The sequence below is a fragment of the Thalassophryne amazonica genome, chromosome 4, assembly GCF_902500255.1.
Source record: "Thalassophryne amazonica chromosome 4, fThaAma1.1, whole genome shotgun sequence".
NCBI classification, from domain to species: domain Eukaryota; kingdom Metazoa; phylum Chordata; class Actinopteri; order Batrachoidiformes; family Batrachoididae; genus Thalassophryne; species Thalassophryne amazonica.
This window is the reverse complement of record NC_047106.1, coordinates 40,820,421-40,848,137: the sequence shown is the minus strand read 5'-3', so window position 1 is coordinate 40,848,137 and position 27,717 is coordinate 40,820,421. Positions and strand designations below refer to the sequence as shown.

Here is a 27,717-nt window from a genome sequence, read left to right as displayed (position 1 = left end):
TAAACCACTCCTTGTCGCCACTGAACAAGAGAAAATATAATCTGAAGTGTTTGGTAGCATGAAGAAGATCCCTACGGAACTAAACATATGCATGGCTCTGTTGTAAGCAAAACAAGGTCCTCATCAACAACTGACTTCTAATGAGTGAGTGGACAGTGGTGCCATCAAATGGCAAGGAGGTGAAGGTGTTTAATGACATAATCATCATCTTGCAATGCGTCTTTACATTACAGGTAAAAAAAAAGCCCATGTTTACCTCCGTAAGGATCCTCTCCTTGCTACCAGACATGTAATGACATTTTTGCCTTTTCGGTGGTGACAAGAACCACTTTTTTTTTTAGCTTGCCTCCAACAATTAAATGATGTATCTGTTTAGCCCTAGACGGCAGATGGTGCTTGCATTGTAAATCAAACTACTATGATTAAAATAATTTTTGCCCCTAGTGCAAAAATGAACCCAGAGATATAAAAACAGATACCTGTCTATCCTTGTCTTCCCCTTTAACGGAAAGTCTTGTAATGCCTGGCTCGACAGCAGTGCCAGCTGATGGCTAAGATGCCAAGGTAAGTGGCTAACTATATAATCAGTTATCTCAAAAAGGTTTTTTTTTTAACAGTTCATGAGGTAAATATCCACACGTGTACATCCAGAGGGAAACTGTATGTGCAACCAAACACTTCTAATGCTGTTTTCACACGTTAAGTGGTGGCAAGAAGTGGTTTACTCTGACTGTTTCTTACTGACCCATCCAACAACATGTATTAGCCGGTTAGCCCACAGCGGCATATGCATATACAAGTACTGCGCAAATGAAATATATATTTTGGCCTGAGTGAAAATATAATCCCAAAACATCTAAAAACAGAGCCCAGGTTAAAAAATGCTCTCCTTTAAGTACATTCCACCTGTGCTTTTGCTGATTTACATTGTGCATTTACTTATGTAAAGCCTGTTTGGGTTTATAGCACTGTTATTTTTAAGTATCACTAATGCAGTATTAATCATGAAAAATGACTCGGTTTGAGGATATGTGCCTCATAACGTTTGATAGTCCAACCACCTCCCTGGTAATGTGTAAATTGTGATGAGTACAGACATTCATGTAAAGTACATATTATATATATATATATATATATTATGTATGTTAGTGCATTAGCACAGCTTAGAGCTGGTTTACCCCCCAAAAGTATGGGCAAAATCCATCAATTATATTCTAAAAACAAACATACAACTTACCAAAATAAAACCTTGCTCCAATGTAAACTCACTTGCAGATTTAAGGTCACATTCCTGTATTTGGGGTCTTTGTTACTTTTGGTTTGAGATTTCACCGTCTTTCCTGTGTGGGTGCACATTATCGGATGTTTTTTTGGGTAAGCTCAGCTTTCGTCTGCATAACCTTTTGCACAAGAGCAATCCAGTGTAAAATACAAAACTTCAAAAGAGCCCAAAGAGACACATTGCCATCAAGGTTTACTGTATCTACGGAGCAGGTGCAGAGGGCTCAGAGTCCTGCTGAATGGAGATCCGGGAGACGGAGAGGTAGGTGTGGTGGTGCACAGCTTAGTGGTGCGTCAGTCTCAACTGCATACTGATGCTTTGCCTTCTCCATCTCTTTGTCCTTTATTTCTTCCACCACCCCTCTGGGCACTGAAAGTTCAACAGAGGTAGAGAGGCTATACTTATTGCTACTTATAGGTACGTGTCAGTCCTCCCATTTTCTCCTCCTTAAACGCCCCCCATACTTAAGGGTCCCTGCTTTGAGGCTTTGTCACTAAGAGGTGGTGAGGTATAGTGTACCCAGAGCTATTCTGCTGCCATTACACCTTGTCAAACGCCCGCTATGTTCATCTCTCGACCTTTGCCTTCTCCCATTTTTCTTGTGGCTGTGTGAGAAAGAAGCAGGTCCATCATCCCTGTCTGCGGTCTTGCTTTCTCATCTCATTCTTTCACACAACTGTCTCGTTGCCCTTCCCTGGTTTGATCCACCCTTTCCCCGCTGACCTTTTTCCCGCTCGATTTGCCCTTCTGTCCCTGAGTAAGCGTGCAGAGCAGCGCTGCCAGGTGTGAAGGGTCTTTGCTGACCAGATCCACATGCCCGATGTAATGCCCACGAGCAACGACATGAAGATCCGCAGCATCTCCGATGCGACGTACGAGTCTTGTGTATTGGACCTGAAGTCCTCCCAGTGTGAGAGCTGGTACAGGTAACAGCCGATGACGGTGGAAGCCGGAACAGTGTAGAGCACAGAAAACACTCCGATCTTCACCATTAAACGCTCCAGCTTATCTGTTTTGGCGCCATCCTTCTGCAGATTGGAGCGGATCTTGAAAAGAGCCACGAGGCCGGCACAAATGAACAGGGTACCTGAGAACAGATAATAAATCAAGCAGTCACTATCATAAAAGAAGAAAGTTAGTGGCACCTTCAAGCTGCAGCCATATTTATATAGAACACGCAAAACTTATCACCAAAACAGGGACATAGAGGTAATGAAAGGCAGTAGTAGTATTCTCAGTCTCAACTCGTCACATTTTTACGTTTGGTCAGTGTCGCTTTCAGTCACAAAGTGAGGAGTTAGGTACCCCTGGTGTGTCATTTAGTGATGATTGGGGAGATGTGGGTTGTATTTTTTTGTTTTTGACACCAGCATCATTCTCTTAGTTCACAGAACGATCTGCTTCACTTCCACGTCATCAGGAAACATTCAGTTATGAAATGATCACTTGTTTCCATTTTCTTTCACACAACAGGAACAGAATGTGTTGCTACAACCCCTGGCAAAAATTATGGAATCACCGGCCTCGGAGGATGTTCATTCAATTGTTTAATTTTGTAGAAAAAAAATCAGATCACAGACATGACACAAAACTAAAGTCATGTCTAATGGCAACTTTCTGGCTTTAAGAAACACTATAAGAAATCAGGAAAAAAAATTGTGGCAGTCAGTAACGGTTACTTTTTTAGACCAAGCAGAGGGAAAAAAATATGGAATCACTCAATTCTGAGGAAAAAAATTATGGAATCATGAAAAACAAAAGAACGCTCCAACACATCACTAGTATTTTGTTGCACCACCTCTGGCTTTTATAACAGCTTGCAGTCTCTGAGGCATGGACTTAATGAGTGACAAACAGTACTCTTCATCAATCTGGCTCCAACTTTCTCTGATTGCTGTTGCCAGATCAGCTTTGCAGGTTGGAGCCTTGTCATAGACCATTTTCTTCAACTTCCACCAAAGATTTTCAATTGGATTAAGATCCAGACTATTTGCAGGCCATGACATTGACCCTATGTGTCTTTTTGCAAGGAATGTTTTCACAGTTTTTGCTCTATGGCAAGATGCATTATCATCTTGAGAAATTAATTCATCATCCCCAAACATCCTTCCAACTGATGGGATAAGAAAAGTGTCCAAAATATCAACGTAAACTTGTGCATTTATTGATGATGTAATGACAGCCATCTCCCCAGTGCCCTTTACCTGACACGCAGCCCCATATCATCGACTGTGGAAATTTACATGTTCTCTTCAGGCAGTCATCTTTATAAATCTCATTGGAACGGCACCAAACAAAAGTTCCAGCATCATCACCTTGCCCAATGCAGATTCGAGATTCATCACTGAATATGACTTTCATCCAGTCATCCACAGTACACGATTGCTTTTCCTTAGCCCATTGTAACCTTGTTTTTTTCTGTTTAGGTGTTAATGATGGCTTTCATTTAGCTTTTCCGTATGTAAATCCCATTTCCTTTAGGTGGTTTCTTACAGTTCGGTCACAGACGTTGACTCCAGTTTCCTCCCATTCGTTCCTCTTTTGTTTTGTTGTGCATTTTCGATTTTTGAGACATATTGCTTTAAGTTTTCTGTCTTGACGCTTTGATGTCTTCCTTGGTCTACCAGTATGTTTGCCTTTAACAACCTTCCCATGTTGTTTGTATTTGGTCCAGAGTTTAGACACAGCTGACTGTGAACAACCAACATCTTTTGCAACATTGCGTGATGATTTACCATCTTTTAAGAGTTTGATAATCCTCTCCTTTGTTTCAATTTTTCTGTGTAGGCTCTCAGTTGTCCAGGTGGTTTCCATAGTACAGAAGCTTGAATCTTCAACTAATTCTCGCGTCAAGCAACCCAGTCCAGTCGAAGATTCAAGCTTCTCTACTATTTGTTTCAATTGACATCTCTCGTGTTGGAGCCATGATTCATGTCAGTCCACTTGGTGCAACAGCTCTCCAAGGTGTGATCACTCCTTTTTAGATGCAGACTAACGAGCAGATCTGATTTGATGCAGGTGTTAAGTTTTGGGGATGAAAATTTACAGGGTGATTCCATAATTTTTTCCTCAGAATTGAGTGATTCCATATTTTTTTCCCTCTGCTTGGTCTAAAAAAGTAACCGTTACTGACTGCCACAATTATTTTTCCTGATTTCTTATAGTGTTTCTTAAAGCCAGAAAGTTGCCATTTGAAATGACTTTAGTTTTGTGTCATATCTGTGATCTGCTTTTTTTCTACAAAATTAAACAACTGAATGAACATCCTCCAAGGCCGGTGATTCCATAATTATTGCCAGGGGTTGTACTACTCAGATGTGTCTTACAACAGCTTGCACACTGTTGAGAACATTGAGGATTAATGCTGCCTTCCAGGTACCTCCAAAGTCAAATCGCGGCTGGGAATGACGCCACACCCAAGATAAATGCATTCTGGTTTCCACACAACACCACGAGTCAGAAAATAAGCTCAATGCCTCCAAACGTTTGCAGTACAGAGTGCTACAAAACTAACTGGTTCACCAAAGAGACCTCATGAAAGAGGACAGATGGTGCAAAAGTTACATTGTTGTTGTTTTAATTTACTGCTCAGTTCGTAGTGCGATGTAGCCTGTCATTGTTGTTAATGACATGTATCGGGTTAGCCAATACAAGCGGCGCCATTTCATAAATAACATATTACATGGCCAAACACATTACATATGATCACTTATCACTTCCATAAGGCGTCACCACTTCCAATGCCACCTAACTGATGGATCTCATTGAAAACGTCTTAATTGCATCAAGTTCATAACAAGTGTTGCGCTTGCAGTTTATTCACAATAATTTATATAAAAAACAGTCTTTGCATCCAGAATATTCTCCTGACTGTCTCTATTCAGGAGTATAGAGTGTGGGGTTCCCTTCTCAGTGCCATCCAATCACAATTAGAGAGCTGTCGTTTCCAGTGGGGTTGGTCTCTGCCGGGGCTGCACCTTGTCACCAATCCTGTTTGTGATATTCATGAACAGGATATCGAGGTATAGTCGGGGGAAAGAAGGTTTCCAGTTTGGTGGGCTCAGGGTCTCATCACTGCTTTTTGCAGATGATGTGGTCCTGTTGGCTTCATCAGCCTGTGACCTCCAACACTCACTGGATCAGTTTGCAGCCGAGTGTGAAGCGGCTGGGATGAGGATCAGCACCTCTAAATTTGAGGCCATGATTCTCAGCAGGAAACCGATGGACTACTCCAGGTAGGGAATGGGGTCTTGCCCCAAGTGAAGGAGTTCAAGTACCTTGGGGTCAATGGAGCATGAGATTGGCCAGAGAATTGGTGCAGCAGGGGCGGTATTGTATTCGCTCTACCATACTGTTGTGATGAAAAGGGAGTTGAGCCAAAAGGTGAAGCTCTCAATCTACTGGTCAGTCTTCGTTCCTACTCTCACCTATGGTCATGGGGGTGGGTCATAACCAAAGAATTAGATTGCGGGTACAAGCGGCCGAAATGGGCTTCCTTAGGAGGGCGGCTGGTGTCTCCCTTAGAGATAGGGTGAGAAGCTCGGTCATCTGTGGAGAGCTCGGAGTAGAGTCGCTGCTCCTTCGCATTGAAAGGAGCCAGCTGGGGTGGTTCAGGCATCTGGTAAGGATGCCTCCTGGGTGCCTCCCTAGGGAGGTGTTACTCGTCCATCTGGGAGGAGACCCAGGGGAAGACCCAGGACTAGGTGGAGAGATTATATCTCCACACTGGCCTTGGAACGCCTCAGGATCCCGCAGTCAGAGGTGGTCAATGTGGCACGGGAAAGGGAAGTCTGGTGTCCCCTGCTGGAGCTGTTGCCCCTGTGACCTGATCCCAGATAAGCAGTTGAAGATGAGTGAGTGATGAGTGTGTCTCTTTTCAGCATGACATCTGGGACCCACCAAACCTTTGTCTGTGCTGCCACATTTAAATTAATCTCTCACACATTCATGCCTCGGCACGCACACACCATTTCACTGTGCACTTAAAAATACAAAACAGATGAGCTCAGCATATTTCAGTGCTGCAAATATACAAACTTAATTTAGTGCAGCATGTGATGATTGAAATACACGTAGGATCTCACTATTATCACAGTGCTTTCAAACAAATTTCGAAAACCACCACCGAGCTACACAAACAGCTGCTCTCATTTTGTAATTACCTATGAGAAGGTAGGTGGCCAGCGGAGCCACGACGAAGCCCGTGAGCGCCTCCTGCTGCTGGTTGCCAACGTAACAGAGTCCTGTCAGGTCGTCAGCATCCACCAGTCTCATGATGAGGATGACGATGGTCTTAACAGCTGGGATGGCCCAGGCCGCTATATGGAAGTAGGAGCTGTGCATTTCAATGGCCTCGTGGCCCCACTTCAGTCCAGCAGCCAAAAACCATGTCAGAGTCAGGATCACCCACCTGGAAGACAAACAAATAGAGAGAGAAAAGTTCTGCTCAGTCAAACTGTCAACGTATCTTGCAGACATTTTGCTGCTGAATACTAAAATATAGTCACGATTAAACCTCTTCATGCTGGGAACTGAACTATTTCAACAAATGTTAGTGTTTTAGGAACATCTGCATGTAATTGTACTGTGATTGCAGTTTTACAGTAGCAGAACTAAAAAAAAAAAGTGCAAATGACTGCCTTAATTTTATTAAGTTTAGTTAACTCAAATTTATACCATTTTGTGCAACCTGCTCAACCAACTGAGCCATGTGCACAAATATATTTCAACTATTTTGTTTCGTTTTAAGGTCAAAATGCCCGACAAATTTATCAATTTAATATCTTTCGTTTTAGGTTTGCTGAGGCAGATTAGATGGTACATATTCTCAAATCAAACAACAAGAAAATGGGCTATATGTACCTATATTAAGAGTGTACACGACTCTGGGAAACTGTGCAGATGGTAAAACATTTTGGCTTGGAACTAGAACGTTGGTGGATGAAGTCATGTTGCGTACTAATGTGTACTCAAAAAAACATTTAGACTGAATTTTAAGATTTGCTCATTTTAATTGCATATAAGATTTTCGTCCATTTGGGTTGCAGTTTTAACATAAAATAGTAAATTTGATTTTTCAGGCAAACTGGTTCATATGAATTAAAAAAGAGAAAGAAATCTGGCTATTATGTGCATGATTTTTAAACAATGTTTTATTAGCATGCTATTCCCTACATCTCCTTTTTCTGTTTCATTTATGCTTGACTAACAAATTTATATCAGTAAATTTATTAGTCATCATGATGTGACATCCCACTTATGTCAACTTTGCAATTAATCTGCGGCTCTGTTTTTAACATTAGCAGCAGTTTATCTACATTCCATTCAACAGCGCGTTGAGACGTTTGCTCAGAGTGACGTAAACGTCGTCGGAAACACGAGTACTTACTTCTGAGCAGTCTCAGTAGCTGTTTGCTTTGACTGCCGTATGCTTACAGACTGTTCACAGAAGTGCACAAATGAATACAAGTATATCATCACATGACCGCTAATAGCCAAAATCTAAGTTGTTATGAATTCTGTGCAACATGTGCTTTAAATAACTGAGGTAACATATTTGGGCTTGCAATGTAATTTAGTTATGGATACCAGCAGCAAATTAGTAAAACAGCAAATACTTCTTAACCAAATACGATCATGTTAAAAAAAGAACGTGATATCTTTGTTTTTCTTTCCAAAAGGAGGTTTGTGAAGACAAAAAGGAAAAAAGAGGTCAAAGTGAAAGGGAATAAGAAGAGTTCTGGCAGCAGTTTGTTTCCACTGCAGCAGCAGCATCACTGAAGAAGTGCTCGTTTTACAATAAGCGTCTTTGTATGAAGAAATATAGGAGACCCTGGAAAGAAGTTATTATTATGCAAGATCAATATATTTTAAAGGAAAAAAGATAAATGATGCATGTTCCAGTCATTAATCCAAAGCCTTATTCATAACAACTGAACACCAAAGTCAAACTGGGACAAACTGATTGATATGAAAACGACTGACTGCCAGCACTAACCAGAGTGAGGAAGCCATGCCAAAGAAGTAGAGGAGAAGAAAAACGATGGCGCATCCAGTGCTCTTTAATCCTTCTTGAACTAGAACTGGTACTGCTGCTTCTTCTAGGTCACAGGAAACACGTTCTCTCCCCAGAGTCAGTCGCACCTGCAGGGGCAGACAACAAAACGAGACTTATTCGTACATAACGTTATTTATCTTTTTAAATCTTTCACTTGGATTCTCAGCAGACAAATAAAACATGACTGCGTCTCACCAGATACGCAACGCTGTACAGATTGCAGCACATAGACAGGAAGATGATGGGCCTCTCGGGGTAGGAGAAACGCTGTGAGTCCAACAGGAAGGTCAGCACCGTCAGCATGGTGGACACGAAGCACAGCACGGCCCACACAGCCATCCATGCGTCGGTGAAGACTTTGGCACCGCGTCGGTAGAGCCCGCTGTCGTAGCCGCACTGCAGAGCACAGCTTTCGCTCCGTTTCACCCAGGCGTACTGATCGGACGCGGATCCCAGGGCCTGACACTCCTCCTCCTGGGCTGGAATGGGCCGGGCAGGGTGGAAGGGCGGCTCGTCGTCCCCTGGACCCTCCATGCACATGTGGTTATGGTCATTTTGAGGCGGGAAGACACTGCAGTTGAGCACCTGGAGAGGAAACATTGATACAATAAAGCATCAGCATAACTGGGAACATCAGCTGACTGTTACTGAGGCAAACCCTACTCCAGACACTCTTAAAAGATACTCCATATATGGTTACATTGTATAACTTACGGTGCATCCAGAAAGTATTCACAGTGCTTCACTTTTTCTACATTTTATGTTACAGCCTTATTCCAAAATGGAGTAAATTCATTTTCCCCTCAAAATTCTACTCACAACACCCCATAATGACAACATAAAAAAAAATTATTTTTTTATTTTTGCAAATGTATTAAAAAAAACACTAAGAAATCATGCGTACAAAAGTATTCACACCCTTTGTTCAATACTTTGCTAATGCATCTTTGGCAGCAATTATATGATGCCACAAGCTTGGTTCACCTATCTTTGGGCAGTTTTGCCCATTCCTCTTTGCAGCAGCTTTCAAGCTCCATCAGGTTTGATGGGGAGCGTCTGTGCACAGCCATTTTCAAATCTCTCCAGAGATGTTCAGTCAGATTCAAGGACATTCACAGAGTTGTCTTGAAGCCACTCCTTTGATATCTTGGCTGTGTGCTTAGGGCAGGGGTGGCCAAGTTCGGTCCTCGAGAGCCACATTCCTGACACTCTTAGTTGTCTCCCTGCTCCAACACACCTGAATCCAATGAAAGACTCGTTAGCAGACTTTTAATGAGCCTTTCATTGGATTCAGGTGTGTTGGAGCAGGGAGACAACTAAGAGTGTCAGGTATGTGGCTCTCGAGGACCAAACTTGGCCACCCCTGGCTTAGGGTCACTGCCCTACTGAAAGATGATCCATCACCCCAGTCTGAGGTCAAGAGCACTCTGGAGCAGTTTCCATCCAGGATGTCTGTAATTGCTGGATTCATCTTTCCTCAATCCTGACTAGTCTCCCAGTTTCTGCCGCTGAAAAACATCCCCACAACATGATGCTGCCACCACCATGCTTCAATGTAGGGATGGTGCCTGGTTTCCTTCAAACATGATGTCTGGCATTCACACCAAAGAGTTCAATCTTTGTCTCATCAGACCAGAGAATTTCATTTCTCATGGTCTGAGAGTCCTTCAGGTGCCTTTTGGCAAACTCCAGGTGGGTTGCCATGTGCCTTTTACTAAGGAGTGACTTCTCTCTGGCCACATACAGGCAGAGTCCTGGTGGATCTGAACTTTTCATTTTCAGATGATGGAGGCCACTGTGCTCATGTGGACCTTCAAAGCAGCATAAATATTTCTGTATCTTTCTCCAGATTTGTGCCTCTAGACAAACCTGTCTCAAGAGGTCAACAGACAATTCTGTTGACTTCATGCTTGGTTTGTGCTCTGACATGCACTGTCAACTGTGGGACCTCATATGCAGACAGGTGTGTGTCTTTCCAAATCATGTCCAATCAACTGATTTTACCCCAGGTGGACTCCAATTAAGTACCCTGAGATGTCCGCATCAGTTACAATGTCAGTTTTGGCCCCCTGACCAGCTTGACAATTGGAACAATCATCTTCCCCAACATGTCTTGGTCAACCAAGGAAAATACATTTTGCCTGGAGGCCTGTTTCACCAACAAATCATACCATTTGGAGCATAATTTTGAAAGAACATGACTTTTATGCAAAGCGACCAAGATAAATGAAACTTTGTGGAATGATCATACACCGTGTGTTTATGTTTAAGTAAAGCAAATTTCAATTTGCTGGGCCTTTGTAGGACTTATTACAAATTTTATGGGTTATAGGGTTTTATTTTGGTTCGCCCTGTAGTTGGAGATTAAATGTGACATTGAATGAATTAAGCCAATTTCGAATCTTCATGGTGATACTCAAATGGGACATTTATTTTAACAAATCTAAGCACAAAATCATAAATGCAAAAAACAGCATTAGCATGAAGACAATGCCTGCAATCATTAACTAGGCACAGACTACCCATTTGAGCTTATTCACCTGCCAAGGTTCACACACTTTCTTCACTTAGTGAAGGGAGTGGTGGGAGCTCCAGCAGGTCTAGTCTTTTAAGGGTTAAATTAACTTAATAAATGGCTTTTGAATAGTCCACTAATAAAAAATAGTCGACTAGTGAGATGTTAGCTAGTTGTATTCAACTATTACAACTAGTTGTTCCATCCCTACTAAACGTATATGCAGTGCACCAGCTCCAACCACTGGGAGCTGTCAATGGCATACAAATCATATTTGTAAATCAAAATCACTAACCAATTCCAGAAAGAAGTGCTCTGTTTTCAGTCTATCTAGAAATCTCCAGAAATATCCTTAAGTGATGACAAGTGGAAAATCCCTCACAAAAAAGTCCATTTGCCTCGCTAGGGGAAGGATGGATCCTTGTTGATTCCTGGAAAAAATAATTTCTCCACAGGTTCTTTCCAAATAATTGTTTTGTTTTGTCTATAGGATTAAATAAAAACTAAAAAGTGTTTTCATGCTGACAAGGCTATTCCTTTCAGCATTCCAGCATTTAGCGGCATGTGAATCCTCCATGGAGAGAGGGGCTGCCCTCCAACTACAACCTCTGGCAGCCAGAGAGATACAGAGCCATGTGACCTTCAGCCTCTAGGATTGGATATGAATCAATGATCGGCTACAGCAGGGACTGAAACAAGAGGTGACACTCTCGTTTTAAGAAGTGGTTGAATGAAGTTCCTGTGTCTGATCTATTAATAGAAATATGACAAAACAAATCAGAGTTGGAAGCACCAGCACATAAGCGATATACACCAGAGGGTTATTAAAAACCAAAAACAAACAAACACGCACACACACAAAAAAAAACACACTTGGACATACATTGATGATGGCTTTAAAATAAACAATATGACCATAAATTGCAACTGCAACACGTTTATTGTGACAAGTGAAACAAGTAAAAAAAAAAATATATATATATATAAAATTCACAAAATAAAGGTAACAATTTGCAGGGACACTTGTGTGGTGGTAAAATAAAGATGTTAGAATATCTAATAATAAATACAATAACAAAAATAAATTGGCTAACTAATAATACCATTCATTCATTCATTTTCAATTACTTATCATGGTCCGAGTCATGGTGGCAGTCGAGCAAGCAGCTCATCCCACACTTTCCTATCCTCTGCCAAGTCCTGTAACCCTTCCCGCTGTAGCTGAGGTGTTCCCAAGCCAGCTGGGGAATCTTTCCAGCATGTTCTATGTCTTCCACGGGGCCTTCACCCTGTTGGACATGCCTGGAAGAACTCCCTAGGGAGAAAGTCAGGGGGCATTCTCACCAGGTGCTCCAAACCACCTCAAGTGGCTCCTTTTGATGAGAAGAAGCAGCAGCTCTACTCTGAGTCCTTCCCCGATAGTCGAGCTTCTCACCCTGTCCAGAAGTGTAAGCCCAGATATTGGACAGAAGAATATCATTTCTGCCGTTTGTATCCGCAATCTTATTCTTTTATTGTCATTGTCATGTCATTACTCAAAGCTCATGACCATAGGTGAGGATAAAAATGTAAATCGACTGGTAAATTGAGAGCCTCGCCTTCCGGCTCAGCTCCATCTTCACCACAATGGTACGACACAGCGTCCCTCAGATTTCAGGCACCACCCCAATCCATCTATTGATCTCATGCTCTAACTTTCCCCCACTCGTCAACAAGACCGCAAGATACTTAAACTCCTCCAAAACCTTTTAATTAAACTGATTTAAATTAATCAACCTTGGAGAGGAAGAGCAAAAGAAGTGCACTAAACCCCTTAACAAAATACTTTGCCAAACTTAAAAAAAGACAGCCATTCAAAATGTTACCTTAATTTTTTAAAGCAGAGCAGTACATTCTTATTTTTGGAGTGCAACATCCACACAGAGGAAATGTTGAAAATTGTTGGTTGCACAGCATGTGAAGTTACCAGCATTGAGAATGTCCAACAACCGACATAAATCTTACAAAATTTTGTCCCCTAAATGGCTGAAAATGCTCTATTGTCAGACTCATGCACCACTGTGGATTGGTACATTCAAAAACACCGTTAGGGTTCCTATTTCTTCTCCCTGTGAATCCAGGGTTTAACAGGCGGTGTGCTGGGTCTGTGCCGTAGGAACACCCAGCTTTTCATACAGTTATTGCTTTTAAGATTTCGTGGACTCACCTCGGGCCATATGAAGCCAAACTCTTTAAGCACTGGGAAGCATTTTCGCTTGACAGACAGACACATGCTGCCACACGGGCCGATGGGGATCGGGACCTTGTCTGTACACATTGGCACGTACACTGAGCACAGGAAGAACTGGTGGTGAGAAGGAAAGGGAGAAGGTTACACTTTGAACATCTTGTGTATATACTTTGAAATTCAAACAAGACCTGTTTACATTCAGCAGACAGAAATGAGGAGTAATGTCATAATAGCGAAATATTAAAGCACACCTGAATTAGGATTCAAATCTAAACACTGAAAGTGCAGTACAGTTGTGAGAGTTATCCAATTTGCCCCCCCCCCCAAAAAAAACAAAACACAAAAAAATCTGCAGATATTGATCTCTGAGACAGGACTGAGACATCCTTAGTTTTCATATTGTCATTTACTAGGTAATAGCACCCGTGGCCAGAAAGACAGTAAGGGCTACGGAACTTTGACATCTGACCCCAATGACCTTGACCCAAATGACTGCCCTGCAGCTGACCTTACCATGGCAATTCTGGAATCCACCTAAATGTGTGACAGATCTGGTCCAATTTGGGCTGAAAATCAAATTCCTTGATTATTGCCAAAATTAAACATTTGAGGGCAATTCCAGGGTCAGGTCTCACTGACATACCAAGTTTTATAAAAATCAAGAGGACCTGAGAAGTGAAGAGACACAACCTTGACCCCAATTACTAACCTTTGGCAAAAATAACCTTACTGGGCCATTCTGAATCCGACCTTCATATGTGCCCCACGTTTTGTGCAAATTAGAGTGAAAAAAGGTACCATTTTGATCTTTGACCCCAATGACTGACCTTTGGCAAATCCAATCTAGCCTGGGCAATTCCACAACCCAGGTCCAGGGCATCGGAGGGAAAAATAAAATCAAAATACTGATTTGAGAGCAATTCTGGGGTTAACTCACCAAGTTTGGTGAAAATTGGCCAGTACACCTGGGAGAATTACGGGTATAAAGAAGACAAACACTGCTCAAATTACAGTCTAATATCACTGCTGCATAATATGAAATATTGTGATACAGTTTTGAGTTGACATCGATCACCCCTACTAATGAGAGACTTCACAAGATAAGCAGCACAGCCAACACCAATCTGCTTCAAGGTTACACATACAGTACAAGTCTGCATCTCTAAAAACAATCTGTGGGTTTAACAACGCTGAGAGCATGTGCCATTTAATGCTCTGTAATCCCCCTAAATCCAACACTCGGTTTTCTCGGTCCCATGGTAATCCTTTCTGAAATGAAACTCAGAGTTATAACAGCATCACAGGCTGAAGTTAGAATGCGACTTGTTTTCGATGGCCATGACATGAAGGAAGAACTACGTACTTAAACACAACCTCTGCTACCAGGGAAAAGTTGCCATTTTTACTTTGTGAAACGACATTTTATGGCATTTCACAAAGTGGCATAAAAGTAAAATCTGTTGAAAATCAAGATATCGACTTTTGACACACAAGAAGAAAGTGACTGTTTACGTTCAATTAAGTAACTTTAAAAAAAATACGTACTTCAACATCTTGAGACTGGGCAATGCTTTACTTCACGACTAAAGTAACTTTACATTTTAAACAAATACCCATTTGAGCCTGAAAGCATCACTGCACAGTAAAAGTACAATAGTGTTCAGAATAATAGTAGTGCTATGTTACTAAAAAGATTAATCCAGGTTTTCAGTATATTTCTTATTGTTACATGGGAAACAAGGTACCAGTAGATTCTGTAGATTCTCACAAATCCAACAAGACCAAGCATTCATAATATGCACACTCAAGGCTATGAAATTGGGCTATTAGTAAAAAAAAAGTAGAAAAGGGGGTGTTCACAATAATAGTAGCATCTGCTGTTGACGCTACAAACTCAAAACTATTATGTTCAAACTGCTTTTTTAGCAATCCTGTGAATCACTAAACTAGTATTTTCGTTGTATAACCACAGTTTTTCATGATCTGCAGGGCATTAATTTTGTTGGTTTGGAACCAAGATTTTGCTCCTTTATTAGTATGCTTGGGGTCATTGTCTTGTTGAAACACCCATTTCAAGGGCATGTCCTCTTCAGCATAAAGCAACATGACCTCTTCAAGTATTTTGATATATCCAAACTGATCCATGATACCTGGTATGCGATATATAGGCCCAACACCATAGTAGGAGAAACATGCCCATATCATGATGCTTGCACCACCATGCTTCACTGTCTTCACTGTGAACTGTGGCTTGAATTCAGAGTTTGGGGGTCGTCTCACAAACTGTCTGCGGCCCTTGGACCCAAAAAGAACAATTTTACTCTCATCAGTCCACAAACTATTCCTCCATTTTTCTTTAGGCCAGTTGATGTGTTCTTTGGCAAATTGTAACCTCTTCTGCACATGTCTTTTATTTAACAGAGGGACTCTTGCAAATAAATTAGCTTCACACAGGTGTCTTCTAACTGTCACAGCACTTACAGGTAACTCCAGACTGTCTTTGATCATCCTGGAGCTGATCAATGGGTGAGCCTTTGCCATTCTGGTTATTCTTCTATCCATTTTGATGGTTGTTTTCCGTTTTCTTCCACACATCTCTGGGGTTTTTTTTGTCCATTTTAAAGCATTGGAGATCATTGTAGATGAACAGCCTATAATTTTTTGCACCTGCGTATAAGTTTTCCCCTCTCCAATCAACTTTTTAAATCAAACTACGCTGTTCTTCTGAACAATGTCTTGAACGTCCCATTTTCCTCAGGCTTTCAAAGAGAAAAGCATGTTCAACAGGTGCTGGCTTCATCCTTAAATAGGGGACACCTGATTCACACCTGTTTGTTCCACAAAATTGACGAACTCACTGATTGAATGACTATTATTGTGAACACCCCCTTTTCTACTTTTTTTTTTACTAATAGCCCGATTTCATAGCCTTAAGAGTGTGCATATCATGAATGCTTGGTCTTGTTGGATTTGTGAGAATCTACTGAATCTACTGGTACCTTGTTTCCCATGTAACAATAAGAAATATACTCAAAACCTGGATTAATCTTTTTAGTCACATAGCACTACTATTATTCTGAACCTTACTGTATGATCGCTTTTGCAAGATATGGAAAGAGTGGTAGCATGGAGACCAACAACACAGACGTTACTCCAGTGGTGGGCACACTTCCGATAATCCGATAACAGATAATTATCGAAGATAATGTTTTCAGTATCAGATTATCTTTTTAGATAACTTTAAAAACCATTATCGGACCAATTATCTTCCGATTAATTTTTGTCTGATAACTTTTAAACCGATAAACAAAATAAACAAAGCTGAACAGCGACAAGCATTTTTAAAATTAGTTCAGCACCCACCTGTTAAAGGTTTTGTAACAGATGCATAGTTATAACCTTTGCAAACAGAAGAGAACTGCTTGTATAAAAAGCATCTCAATCCTCTGCAAACAAAGGAAAAACAGCCCCAAAAGGAAAAAGAAAAAAAAAAACATTTCCTTTAACACCATACCGATATGCTGGCAATATGACCTAAGTCATCCAGAGGCATACACTTTTAACTTATGGTTCAAATTTTAACCAAATGTGGAGAAAACAAACATGCGCACATTCTCTCCACATGCAAAAAATTTTGCGATGACACTTCCAGGGCTCCGTAAAAATGCCTGCTTTTACAAATAAAAAAATGGAATATTTTACAAAAGCACATTTAAACACCAACACACGACAGACGTCACATTAACGTGTTGGTTTACATAATGAATGACTGAACCAATCCGTGTTTAGCAGAGGCACTTTTACCCAGAATCCTTTGCGATCTGTCTCTTTGTTACAAAACGTCAGAATTAGTGCATTATTCAACATTAAAAGATATATGTTATAGTTTAACTTTGTACAAATGACAGAATTGACATTAATGGAGTTATTCTATCGGTATTAATGTTATTTATAAATCAACACCATAACTCAATATGACTTTATTTTTCAAGACCTCCGCATGACCGGAGCTTTGTCGTTGATAAAGAGCTGGCTTTACGGCTGCTCTCAGGTTGCCTCTGTGTTGGGAGGGCTGTAATAAACAAGAGCTTCCAGCAGGGGCAGACTGTTGAAAGAAAAAAGTGTGGTCTTATTGTTTGGGTCTGTTGTTATTTTTAATATTATTAGAAGCTATTAAATTTGTTTTACTAGTAGTTGTAAATATGCCAGAGATAATATTGGAATTTATCTGTTATCGGTTATCTGTAACTTCCGATACATTTTTGGGTGGTTTATTGTTTTATCTTTATTGAAGATAACTTTTCAGTTATCTGATTATCTGTTATCAAAGTTAATTTTTTGGTTATCTGTGCCCACCACTGTGTTACTCTAGCAGCACTACACAGGGACAGACCTTAAGTATTTTGACAGACTTGTCAATAAGACAAGTGGAACAACACCTTCACTTGTTCTATAAAATGGTACTTGCCCCACATTAGAAATCAAAATTTCTCTCAGGATGTCAAACAAAGGCCTGCTGAACACATAATTTTCATTTCTTCCATCCCATTTATTTTATGGATACACAATATTGGATTTTTGTCAATATTAGATATGCAGATATTCTTCTGTCTTTCTTCATTGTATATCCTTTTAAGCTGGAGAAGTACAACATGATACCATTTATTGCTTTTTGAATTATAGCTGACAGAACCCAGCAGGGATGGACTCACTCACCCACACATGTTTTACTGTACAAGCCCAACACTGTTACCAGCACAGGGAACAATATTTTATGCTGGTCAAAAAAAAAAAAAAAAAAAAAAAATTTTCTCAAACCATTGTGAAAAATAGTAGAAGTGAGTAGACTTACTGTGGGCTGAAGCTGTTTGAGCTTCCCTGCTGCAGTCATTAAGTGACCTGTGTAAAGCTACTGTTGATAACTCATCATCCTTAATGTGCTTCACAACAAAAAACATCCAGATGTTAAAGCAACAGCAGGTATGAAGTAAGAACACAGCAATTCATTTTACTGTGAAAGTGTTACTGATGGCCTAATATAGGTAAGCTAAAATAGATAACACTGGTTAAACTGAGTTTACACATACGCTTGACGTCAGCACTTCCACTGGGTATTCTAAGCTGGAGATCCAGACTTGCATGTGTGTGCACACATTCGAGCAACACCGAACACCTTCACCCAGTGACAGAAAATCTCATCTTTGCATGAGCACTTGAATGAAGCCAAAGAGAAACACAACTCCTTACAGATTGTCAAGGCTGAGAAAGGTACCCACACAGAAACATCACAGAACTATTACTTTCTTTGACAATTTGTTGGAAAAACCTCATCTCAAAGTGCCCTGAACAATCTACGCAATTAAAACTAGTCAGAATAAATCAATGCCTCCATAATATACAGTCAGAGGAATACGGTCCGTTATTATCTATATTATAATAGCCAAGTGGCCTATGTGTGCGTGTGTATGGCTTCAATCATGGACAAACTGGGGAGAGCTGACATTTGCCATTTGGTATGCAAATGTATTTTGGGTCAAAGATGAACGCCGCAAAAATGGAAACTGGATAGCCCTAATATTTTTTGAGAAATTAGGGATATTATCTAACAACAGTGAAGAATGGATGTTGTGCTGCAATGCACCATGGGAGCTCAGGGGTTTGGGGATTTTAAATGCTATACTGTGGTTCATGTTCGTTTAACAGTGTTGTTTGTGTTATTGATTTATTGTGTTTTTGTAGTTTGGTTGGTTTTGACAGTTTAAGAATCATGTTGGCATTACCATGAGTGGGAAGTGTAAAGGTGCACTGACACAAGCATGCCTGTGACTCACGCAATAGCATGAATGTCGTCGTGACGATCCCACCTGCTGTGTTCACAGCTGGATGCCGTTCTTTGTTCCACCAGCTGCCACGCACTCTGCGCTGGATGCTGCGTATATAAAATGATTATTTTGTGGTGGATTAATCATTTTTTCTGCAAATCAGCCATTTGAAAATGGCTCTAATCGCATCCAGAATCACAGAGGAGGCTGTAGCCGGAGCCGTTCGCACGCGCGCACCTAACTACCTTCAGAAAGAATTTTGAGACGACTAAAAAGGTAATTATTTGTCATGTTTACATTATCATGGCTTGAAAAAAAACAGCTGCGTGTTTTTTGCTTCTTGTGTGCAGCTGTTAAAGTATTTATTCCAATGTTTATAACAGATTTAACTTCTTATAATCCTTCAGACAAGCTGCGCTCTGATGCGATCCGCTGACGTCACCACTCACTCTGTTCACTTTTTCTTTACTCCATTTGATGAGCTGCACGTAGTTTTGGCGATTAGATCACGCCACATAGCACGACATTTGTGCGTGAAAGATTTTTTTGAACATTTCAAAATTCTGTGCGCAATAGCACGCACCGGCACCCTTCTCGCGTTTAGTCTGCACCCATTAAAGACGAGTTTATTCTCCAGCATGACATAGGTCATGCTATTGCGTGAAGCAAAGGCATGCTCGTGTCAGTGGGCCTTAATGCCTTTGATGTCTTTTGCCACTCTCTGTGTTTGTGTAAAAATAAAAAGCACCTGCTTGGAGCAGAATGCAGAAAAGGAAAAAAAGCTCTGGCTTGGTTATTGTTCTTCCCCGCAGCTCAGCACAATATATTAAAAGGGAATTGGCCTCTGTATGTGTGTGCATGTGTATAACTCTGATTACGGATAAACTGAAGAGAGCTGACATTTGCAGTTTGGTATGCTTATGTATTTTGAACGTTGATAGGACTAATATTTTTGTAGAAACTATAGATATTAGCTAACAACATGGAACAATGGACGTTGATAATTACATTCTGGACTCACACGCCATTCCGACAGGGGGTGGTAAATCATCTATATATTAAAAGCAAAGTGGCGTCTGTGTACATGTGCACGTAATTTTATTTAGTAAGTTCAATGTAAACACATATAATTGTAAATACATTAAAAACACATGGATGACACAAGAAAGTGATTATTATTTCCATTGTGGTCCATTTAAAAACCAAATGACAAAATAGAAGTAATAATAAAATAATAATAGTGTGTATATGATAACAAGAACTTAATTTAAAAATACATTAAGACAGTAAATGAACAATAAAAATTACATAATTAACAGGAAATAAAAGGGTTGAGTTCTTCCTCTACAAACTGTTGCGGTCTAAGGTTCTAAAAACATTATGGACTCACATGACATTCCAACTCATTACAGAAACTTTGAATAATGTATTACAACCCTTGAAAAAAATGTTACCTACCTATTTTATAACCACTACCCAATATAGAGCCCGTGGATCCCCACAGGCAACGCGCAAGTTCCATAATAACTACTTACTGTGGTATGTACTGACTGCTAAACATTAGTTACTTTCTGGATGCAAAAAACTCGCTGCAAACTTCCAATTTGTCTCACTGCTCTGATCAGTATCTGGATTGTTGCACAGCTTTATCTGCAACCCGAGCTGGAGCCAGGATCACGTTTCTTTCTACAAATAGAGAATCTTTGTTTCCTCACTGATCTGCACACTTTGCAGCTGTCCGGAGTAAATCTTTTTTTATTAAATGAAATCAACAAGAGGCCATGAGGGTGATTGCAGGTGATTGTCCATCTGTAGCTCAAACTGAAAAACAGTATAGGATAGAAAGAAAAAAATGCTGTGTATACACACACACACACACACACACACACACACACACACACACACACACACACACACACACACACACACACACACACACACACACACACACACACACACACACACACACACACACACTATTCTATTTCAGCTGGAGGGTTTCTATGCCTTGTTCTCACAGTGAGTGTGTATCCAGCCAGCAACTGCAGTGGATTCTGGCGTTTTCCTCCAACTGTTGGTAACCTGAGCGCTGTCACTTCACTGCTAAAAGCTGCTCCGGTTACCAGTCAGGAAGCCTCCCATTAGAGCAAATGTTAATGGATACGGTTTCCCATCCCTCCCTCTTTAGCCTGCGTGTGAGATGGGGGTGGGGGGTGACCTTGCAGGACCATTTTCGGCTGGAGCACAGAGTTTGGGTTTACATTTTAGTTGCTCTTTGCTCCATCTGATTGTTTCAAAAGCAGCACTTGACCTTATACATCACTGTATGTAGCACATTTTCTGATTTTATTCATAAATAATTTACTGTAACAATGAGGCATAAAAGGGGGATCTGAACTTACAGTTCCCAAATTACCTGACGCATACTTCATCTAGAAATGTCAGGTCCATAAGCATTTGACCATTTTTCTTGCCTCTGTACACCATCACCATGGAGTTGAAATGAAACAAGCAAGATGTGCTCGTGGTGTAGACTTTCACCTGTAATTCAAGGGGTTGAACAGAAATATCACAATAACCATTCAGGAATTACAGCCATTTTTATACATAGTCCCTCCTATGCCACAGGTGTTGAATAACCAATTTATGGACCAGGGTTCGATTCCAGATGTGTGCTTAAAGCTAATGTTTGTATCCTTGGACAGCTTCATTTGTAGTTTCTCAGTTCATGTCAGACTATGTCTGTGAGCCTGCATTGGTGCCACACCACAGAACTGCCTTGAGTCCTAGATGGCAACCACCTAGGAAGACAACTTGTCCATCACCACATCTAAAAAGGTAACCATCTATCAGCCAGGGGAAATATGGAGGCATCTCCTATGGCTTCTAAAGCTGGTGGGGTAGTCAAACCCAAGTTACCTGTGTGCTGGATCATGCAAATAAATGCACCACATGGCCAAAATGTCGTATATGAGTTCCCCTAAAGTAACAGGTACTTTGAAACAATGTAATTCCCACGCTAACCAAGGATCCTCCAAAGAGAATAGATGCTGAAGACATCCAGTCATCACCTTAGGACACTGGTAAGCATCCAAATTTCACAACCTCATGGTAAAACAGGAAGAACCAGGACTCCAATGATTTGGATCTTCATTCTCCTGCAAAGATACTGGCACTACCAAACACCTCTATCCAGTATCTTCATGATTACGCAAGCTTCTCCCAGGCATGTCTTCATTTCAAAGTCTGAGAATCCAAAGACATGGATGCCAAGGCCAAGATATATGAAGGTTTCTGCAAGTTTAGCGATTTCACCACATACAGACAAACCTCTGATGGCCAAGTCCAGGAAGTTCCTGAAAGCCCAGACCTTAGTCTTGATGCAGAACAATCACAAACGAAGACAGTGCGAGTCCTCATTCAGCTTTATCAGAGTATCCATTGATTCTGCAAAGATTACATCATCTTCTACGAAGTCGAGGTCAGTAAACCTTTTCTAGCTAACAAAGGCACCTAAACCGCTAGATGCCACAACCTGAAACCAACACCGAGCCCATGAAAGCACACAAGAGCAAGAACACATCTCTGACAAATGCCAGTTTCCATTAATTCCTTTTCTGAACCTGTTTTCTCCTTTATGGGTCACAGACAGCCTGAGCCTTCCACAGCGGTCAACTGGCAAAAGACAGGATGCCAGTCTTATCGCAGTTGCCAACACGTATAGACAGATAAACTCATTCACACTCTCGCTCACAACTACAACTTCAGAGTTTCAAATTCACCAAGTGTGCATGTCTTTGGAAGTGAGAGGAAGCCAAAGGACCCAGAGGGAACCCACACAAACATGGTGAGAACATGCAAACTATACACACAAAGACCCAGTGGGATTCAAACCTGGGACCCTCTTGCTGTGAGGGAACAGTGGTAACCACTGAAGGAGTTTAAGCCTTCTGTAGCTATGATTGGAGAATCTGCACAGTGCAACTTTTGCACCACAGTGACACAGACAAAGACTGTATTCAAAAGAAGATGTAAAATTTCAAGGATTGTTTTCCAGAAGGCACACGTCAGACTCAAGCCTAGATTTGATCTATGCCCTTGTGTAAAAATCAAGAGGAGTTTGTTGGCAGCGTTGTTACCAACACGGCAGTACAGTATGTCACACTGAAGACTCAGCTGTGAGGGGCATGAACTCACAAAGTCAACAACATACAGAGGAATCTTTTTTCATTAAAAATGGCACAAAAGCATGACACCACAAAAAGAAAGCGAATTTTTGCTTTGTCAACCTGTGTGGCGCCATCACGAGCGCCATCAGTGTGAGCCAGGACTGAAAACAGTTAAAAATTTTGTTTAATAGACTTTCTATTTCTACAAGAATTTCTCTAATATAAGGTTTTGATGTTTGTTTTTCTTGGAGGTTTTTTTTTTTTTGTATACTGTTTACTTAAAGTGTTTTAACCCAGAGGTTAAATAGTAAAATAGTTAAAAGCTTTATGGAAATAAATCCTATATTAAAGCCCTATATTAAACCCGGAGCAAGCTAGTGCACATCCCAGCGCATGAGTCACTGCTGGTTTTCACCTAACACAGATGTAATTTTTACGCCCTGCGCTGGCATCCTCATACAACTTGTACATATGTGGGAGTGGCATTCTAGCAGAGAGGTGTGGTCAAGCGCAGAGATTGTGCACTGATCAAGTGTTTGCATTTTACACCAACAAAAAGCATACTCACTCTACAGTATAAAGACTGCATCACTCAGATGCACCTTACACAGGAGGGTTGACAACATAAATACATCCTGTTTGGCTGCAAATATTGGAACCAGTTTCCTGCAAAGGTGTATTAGTATAACTGCATTATCGCCACTGTAGATGGGGAAACAACGCAGTATGGTCAAAAAAAGTCACTTCCTCTCTCTGTGCGTCTTTTGATCATGCGAGCATGTGCTTTAACATGCTAATATGACAACATTAATTAAAGCTACGTCCAAAGCCATTGCACCTCACTATTAAGCACATTTGTTATCAGCACCTGTGATGTGAGTTTGCAAAGAGAAGCCTTGCTGTCATGTCATGTCATCATGGAACAACACAATCTTATCTCCTCGACAAACAAAACAAAATAAGACTAAACACTAATGAAAACAAAGCAAATCCTCATCTTGCTACTTTACCTCTTCACCTCAGGGAGCTTTGGTGGACACTCCTGCTCTGACAAGTTGGCACTAATCTTATAATTCACAGGAAATCCTTTCACCTTCGTTTGCTTTCTTGATAGCGCAGTGTAAAGGGATTCACAGGTTCCAATCTTATTGGCTGACATTATGTCGACTACAACATGCCCCTGCCTACTGAGTATGTTAAATCCAACCCCTGTGCGCCACTTGCACTGATACTTCCCCCTGCTTAAATAACAATGTGCACATGGACACGTCCCACATGGATTTGTGCTCACTACACACTTTATGTATGTACCATCAAGATACAGCCCTCTATTTTAATGTTGACTAGGATCCAGGTGTGGTTTTGTCATCTTTTTTTTTTTTTTACATTAAAGTGCACTCTGATCAATTTCTCCTAAGTTAATCTGTTATCTTAAAGAAACTTATCAGTCTCACATGTGACAGGTAGTCAGCAAGCAAAATTTCATTCAGATCACAAGCAGGACTGAAGATAATAACAGTTGCTAGACGGATCGTTTTTTGCTAAGCAGAAAGGAGGCAATCCACTACAACATGACTGTGCAAACTAAATTATATCTGCACATGAACACACTCTCTCTCACATACACAAACATATAAATAGTAACGCCTTGCCTTTTGAGTTCATGATCACATGAGCTTTTAATAACTCTGAAAACTAGGAATCCTTGCATAACAACCCCGTGAGGCATTTTAACAGATTCACTGGATTGTCTGATAAAGACACTTATGAAAGTCTGTAAAATCACTGTGTGAACACTAGCCCATATTTGAACTAGAAAGAGTTTCAGAGGCGTTGAATAAGTGAATGTGACATATTTAAATAATTTGGTGAACATATTAGCACTTACAGGGAAAAATTCTAACCTGAAGCTGTTGTATTTTCTTCACATTTTCAACAATAATCCTCCAGGACCTTCAGCATTTGAGGAATACTGCATTTACGTGATGGACTGAGATCAGTCTATTGACCTGGGAGGTGGCTGAAGCTTGGTGCTACAGCTACTGTGTTGTCAATATATGTAAACACACAACTATGAATATCAATTCTGAAATGAAATCATAAACTGGATAGCTGGCTGATCATACATACACATCATTTGTTACTTCCTCAAAACCGACACCACTTATAGGACAATAAGAGCTACGACTAGCAGTGCCGAAAGTGTCGGGGTTGCTACACCTTTCTGTGATGGCGTTACCACTAATGTTACTGGTGCTACTGGCTCATGGCCAGTAATGTCACCAAACTATAAGATATATCAATCTGTTTTGGGTGGAGTTTATACTTCAGTAGGATTTTATTTGTTTTTTAACAGCCGCATTCGAAGATCCTAGGGGTGCTGCAGTAGGTCACTTGCGACACCGGGATATAAACGTTGAGACTCTGGCAGTTTTTGGTTATCCAGAGCTCGGAAGTCCGGGCCGTTGCTATGGAACACTTCTGCCCCATAAATTACAGATTATCAAATCAATCAATCAATCAATTTTTTTATATAGCGCCAAATCACAACAAACAGTTGCCCCAAGGCACTTTATATTGTAAGGCAAGGCCATACAATAATTATGTAATTATGCTTAAATTTGATAAGTCTTTCAAAAGAATTAGATTGTAGACACGCTTGGGTATAACTGTCGGGCATTTGACTGCAAATTGGACACAAGGAAACAAAAAATGATCGACAAGAAAACAAGCCTCCCGAAGCACAGATGGCTTTGAGACGTTACATTTCAGCCATTTCCACACAAAACTCATCAAGTTAAATTAAGAACTCAGAGTCATACCATGCTGGAATAGCTGATAATGCAGGTAGTATGAAAGACTTGCCATTGTGAACAACAGTTCTACATTGTTGGTATTCCCGTTTGTAATTGTCGTCTTCTCTTGGCGGCAGGCCGATCTCGTCTGCTGTCTCCGCTAAATCTAACAGCTCCACCAGCTTTCTGTAACTCGTGATCAAAACGTTACTATCTTTTAGACATTCTCTGGTGCTTTTAATTGTCCATTTCTCAGCCATGGTACTACTTCAACTGCCAAAACATAGATTCGAAATGTCGTCGCCGTTTGTTGTGCCCGGCCAGGCTCGCTGCTAAGTTGGCAGTGCATGCACATAAGCAGCCTACTGCGACACCCCTAGCATCTACGAATGCGACTAGCTCTTAAGATACTTGCAACCATTGTGGACGATATTTATTACTTCTGCTAGATCAACGCCACCTGTCAGAAAGGAATGAAATAGCAATTAGTACTGCAGGGGGGTGGCTACAGCTATGAGAGCTGGATCCCAAATGGGATCCAAATGGGACATTTTCTAGTATATCTAGCGGGAGCACAAAGTGTAGCACTCTGACACGCTGAGCTACAACAGAATCAAGCAATGTATTGTTGTACTACTACAACAACTACTAAATGGACTGCATTTATACAGCGCTTTTCCATCTGCATCAGACGCTCAAAGCGCTTTACGCATCAGTGCCTCACACTCACCCTGATGCTGCTGCCATGCAAGGTGCCCACTACACACCGGGAGCAACAACGGGATTAAAGACTTTGCCCAAGGGTCCCTTAGAGATTTTCCGGACAGGCTGGGATTTGAACTGAGGATCCTCTGGTCTCAACGCTTTAACGACTAGACCATCTCCTTCCCTACTAACTTATCTTGTATCTGTAGCCACTACCTCATTGCAAACCAGGCAGTGGAGGAGTGCGCGCAGGGCATCCGGTGTAAAATTTGTGCCAAATCAACTTGCAGATCCGCCTCAGATCTTCTGTGGCGACCCAGAGTGGAAAAAAAAAAAAACAAAGTAACTTACATAGATAGATAGATAAATATTTTCATTATCGATTACTCTGTCAATTATTTTCTTGATTAATCAATTAGTTGGTCCATAAAATGTAAAAATGTCAATTAGTGTTTCCCAAAGATCAATTTTGCCCACAACCCATAGACAGGATGAAAGAAACTAGTAATAAAACCAGAAAATATTCACATTTAAGAAGCTGAAATCAGGGGTTGAACTTTTTACCCCACTCAAAAAAAAAAAAAAATCAAAATGATTAATCATTATTTATTTTATGACAATTGGTGTCTTATCCATCTTGATTCTATGTGCAGCACTTGGAAAGTCTTTGTTGTTAAATATGCTATATAAGTAAAGTGGGTTGGATTGGATTATGAAAATAGTTAGCAAATTAGCAATTAATCACTGCAGCCCTAATAAATATATAGACATAGACACACACACACACACAAATCATTCTGAGTGATCATCTTTCCAATGTGCACTTTTATCAGTGACGCCTGTGAGTGTTGATTCTGTAGTAGTACTGATCTGATCAGGATGTAATTCGGTACCTTGAGCTGGCTGGAGCAGCCGTACTGGATGAGCGGGGTGAACGTGGTCAGCTGCAGCTCGGCGTCAGACTGCAGCACGTTGCCGACCAGATTGGGCATCTTGGTGACATTGTAACCGAGACCCTGGCACATACTGATGCGAATCGGGTCGCAGGTCATCTCCTCCACTTCATCCCCGAAAGCCTGCACCGTGCACAGGGGACAGAGCAATAAACCAGCCCCCAGAATGAGCACCATCACCCCGGGCAT

General features: G+C 40.9%; 1 protein-coding gene across 1 annotated transcript; it reads right to left on the bottom strand.

The window, feature by feature from the left end:
- Window positions 1-299: 299 nt before the first annotated feature.
- On the bottom strand, window positions 300-27,717 carry fzd4 (frizzled class receptor 4). The gene is made up of 6 exons (XM_034167745.1): window positions 27,469-27,717; window positions 13,061-13,198; window positions 8,535-8,924; window positions 8,280-8,425; window positions 6,445-6,692; window positions 300-2,369 (listed from the first exon to the last, which is right to left on the bottom strand). The coding sequence occupies exons 1-6, from the start codon at window positions 27,715-27,717 to the stop codon at window positions 1,951-1,953; spliced, it is 1,590 nt and encodes a 529-aa protein (XP_034023636.1). The 3' UTR covers window positions 300-1,950.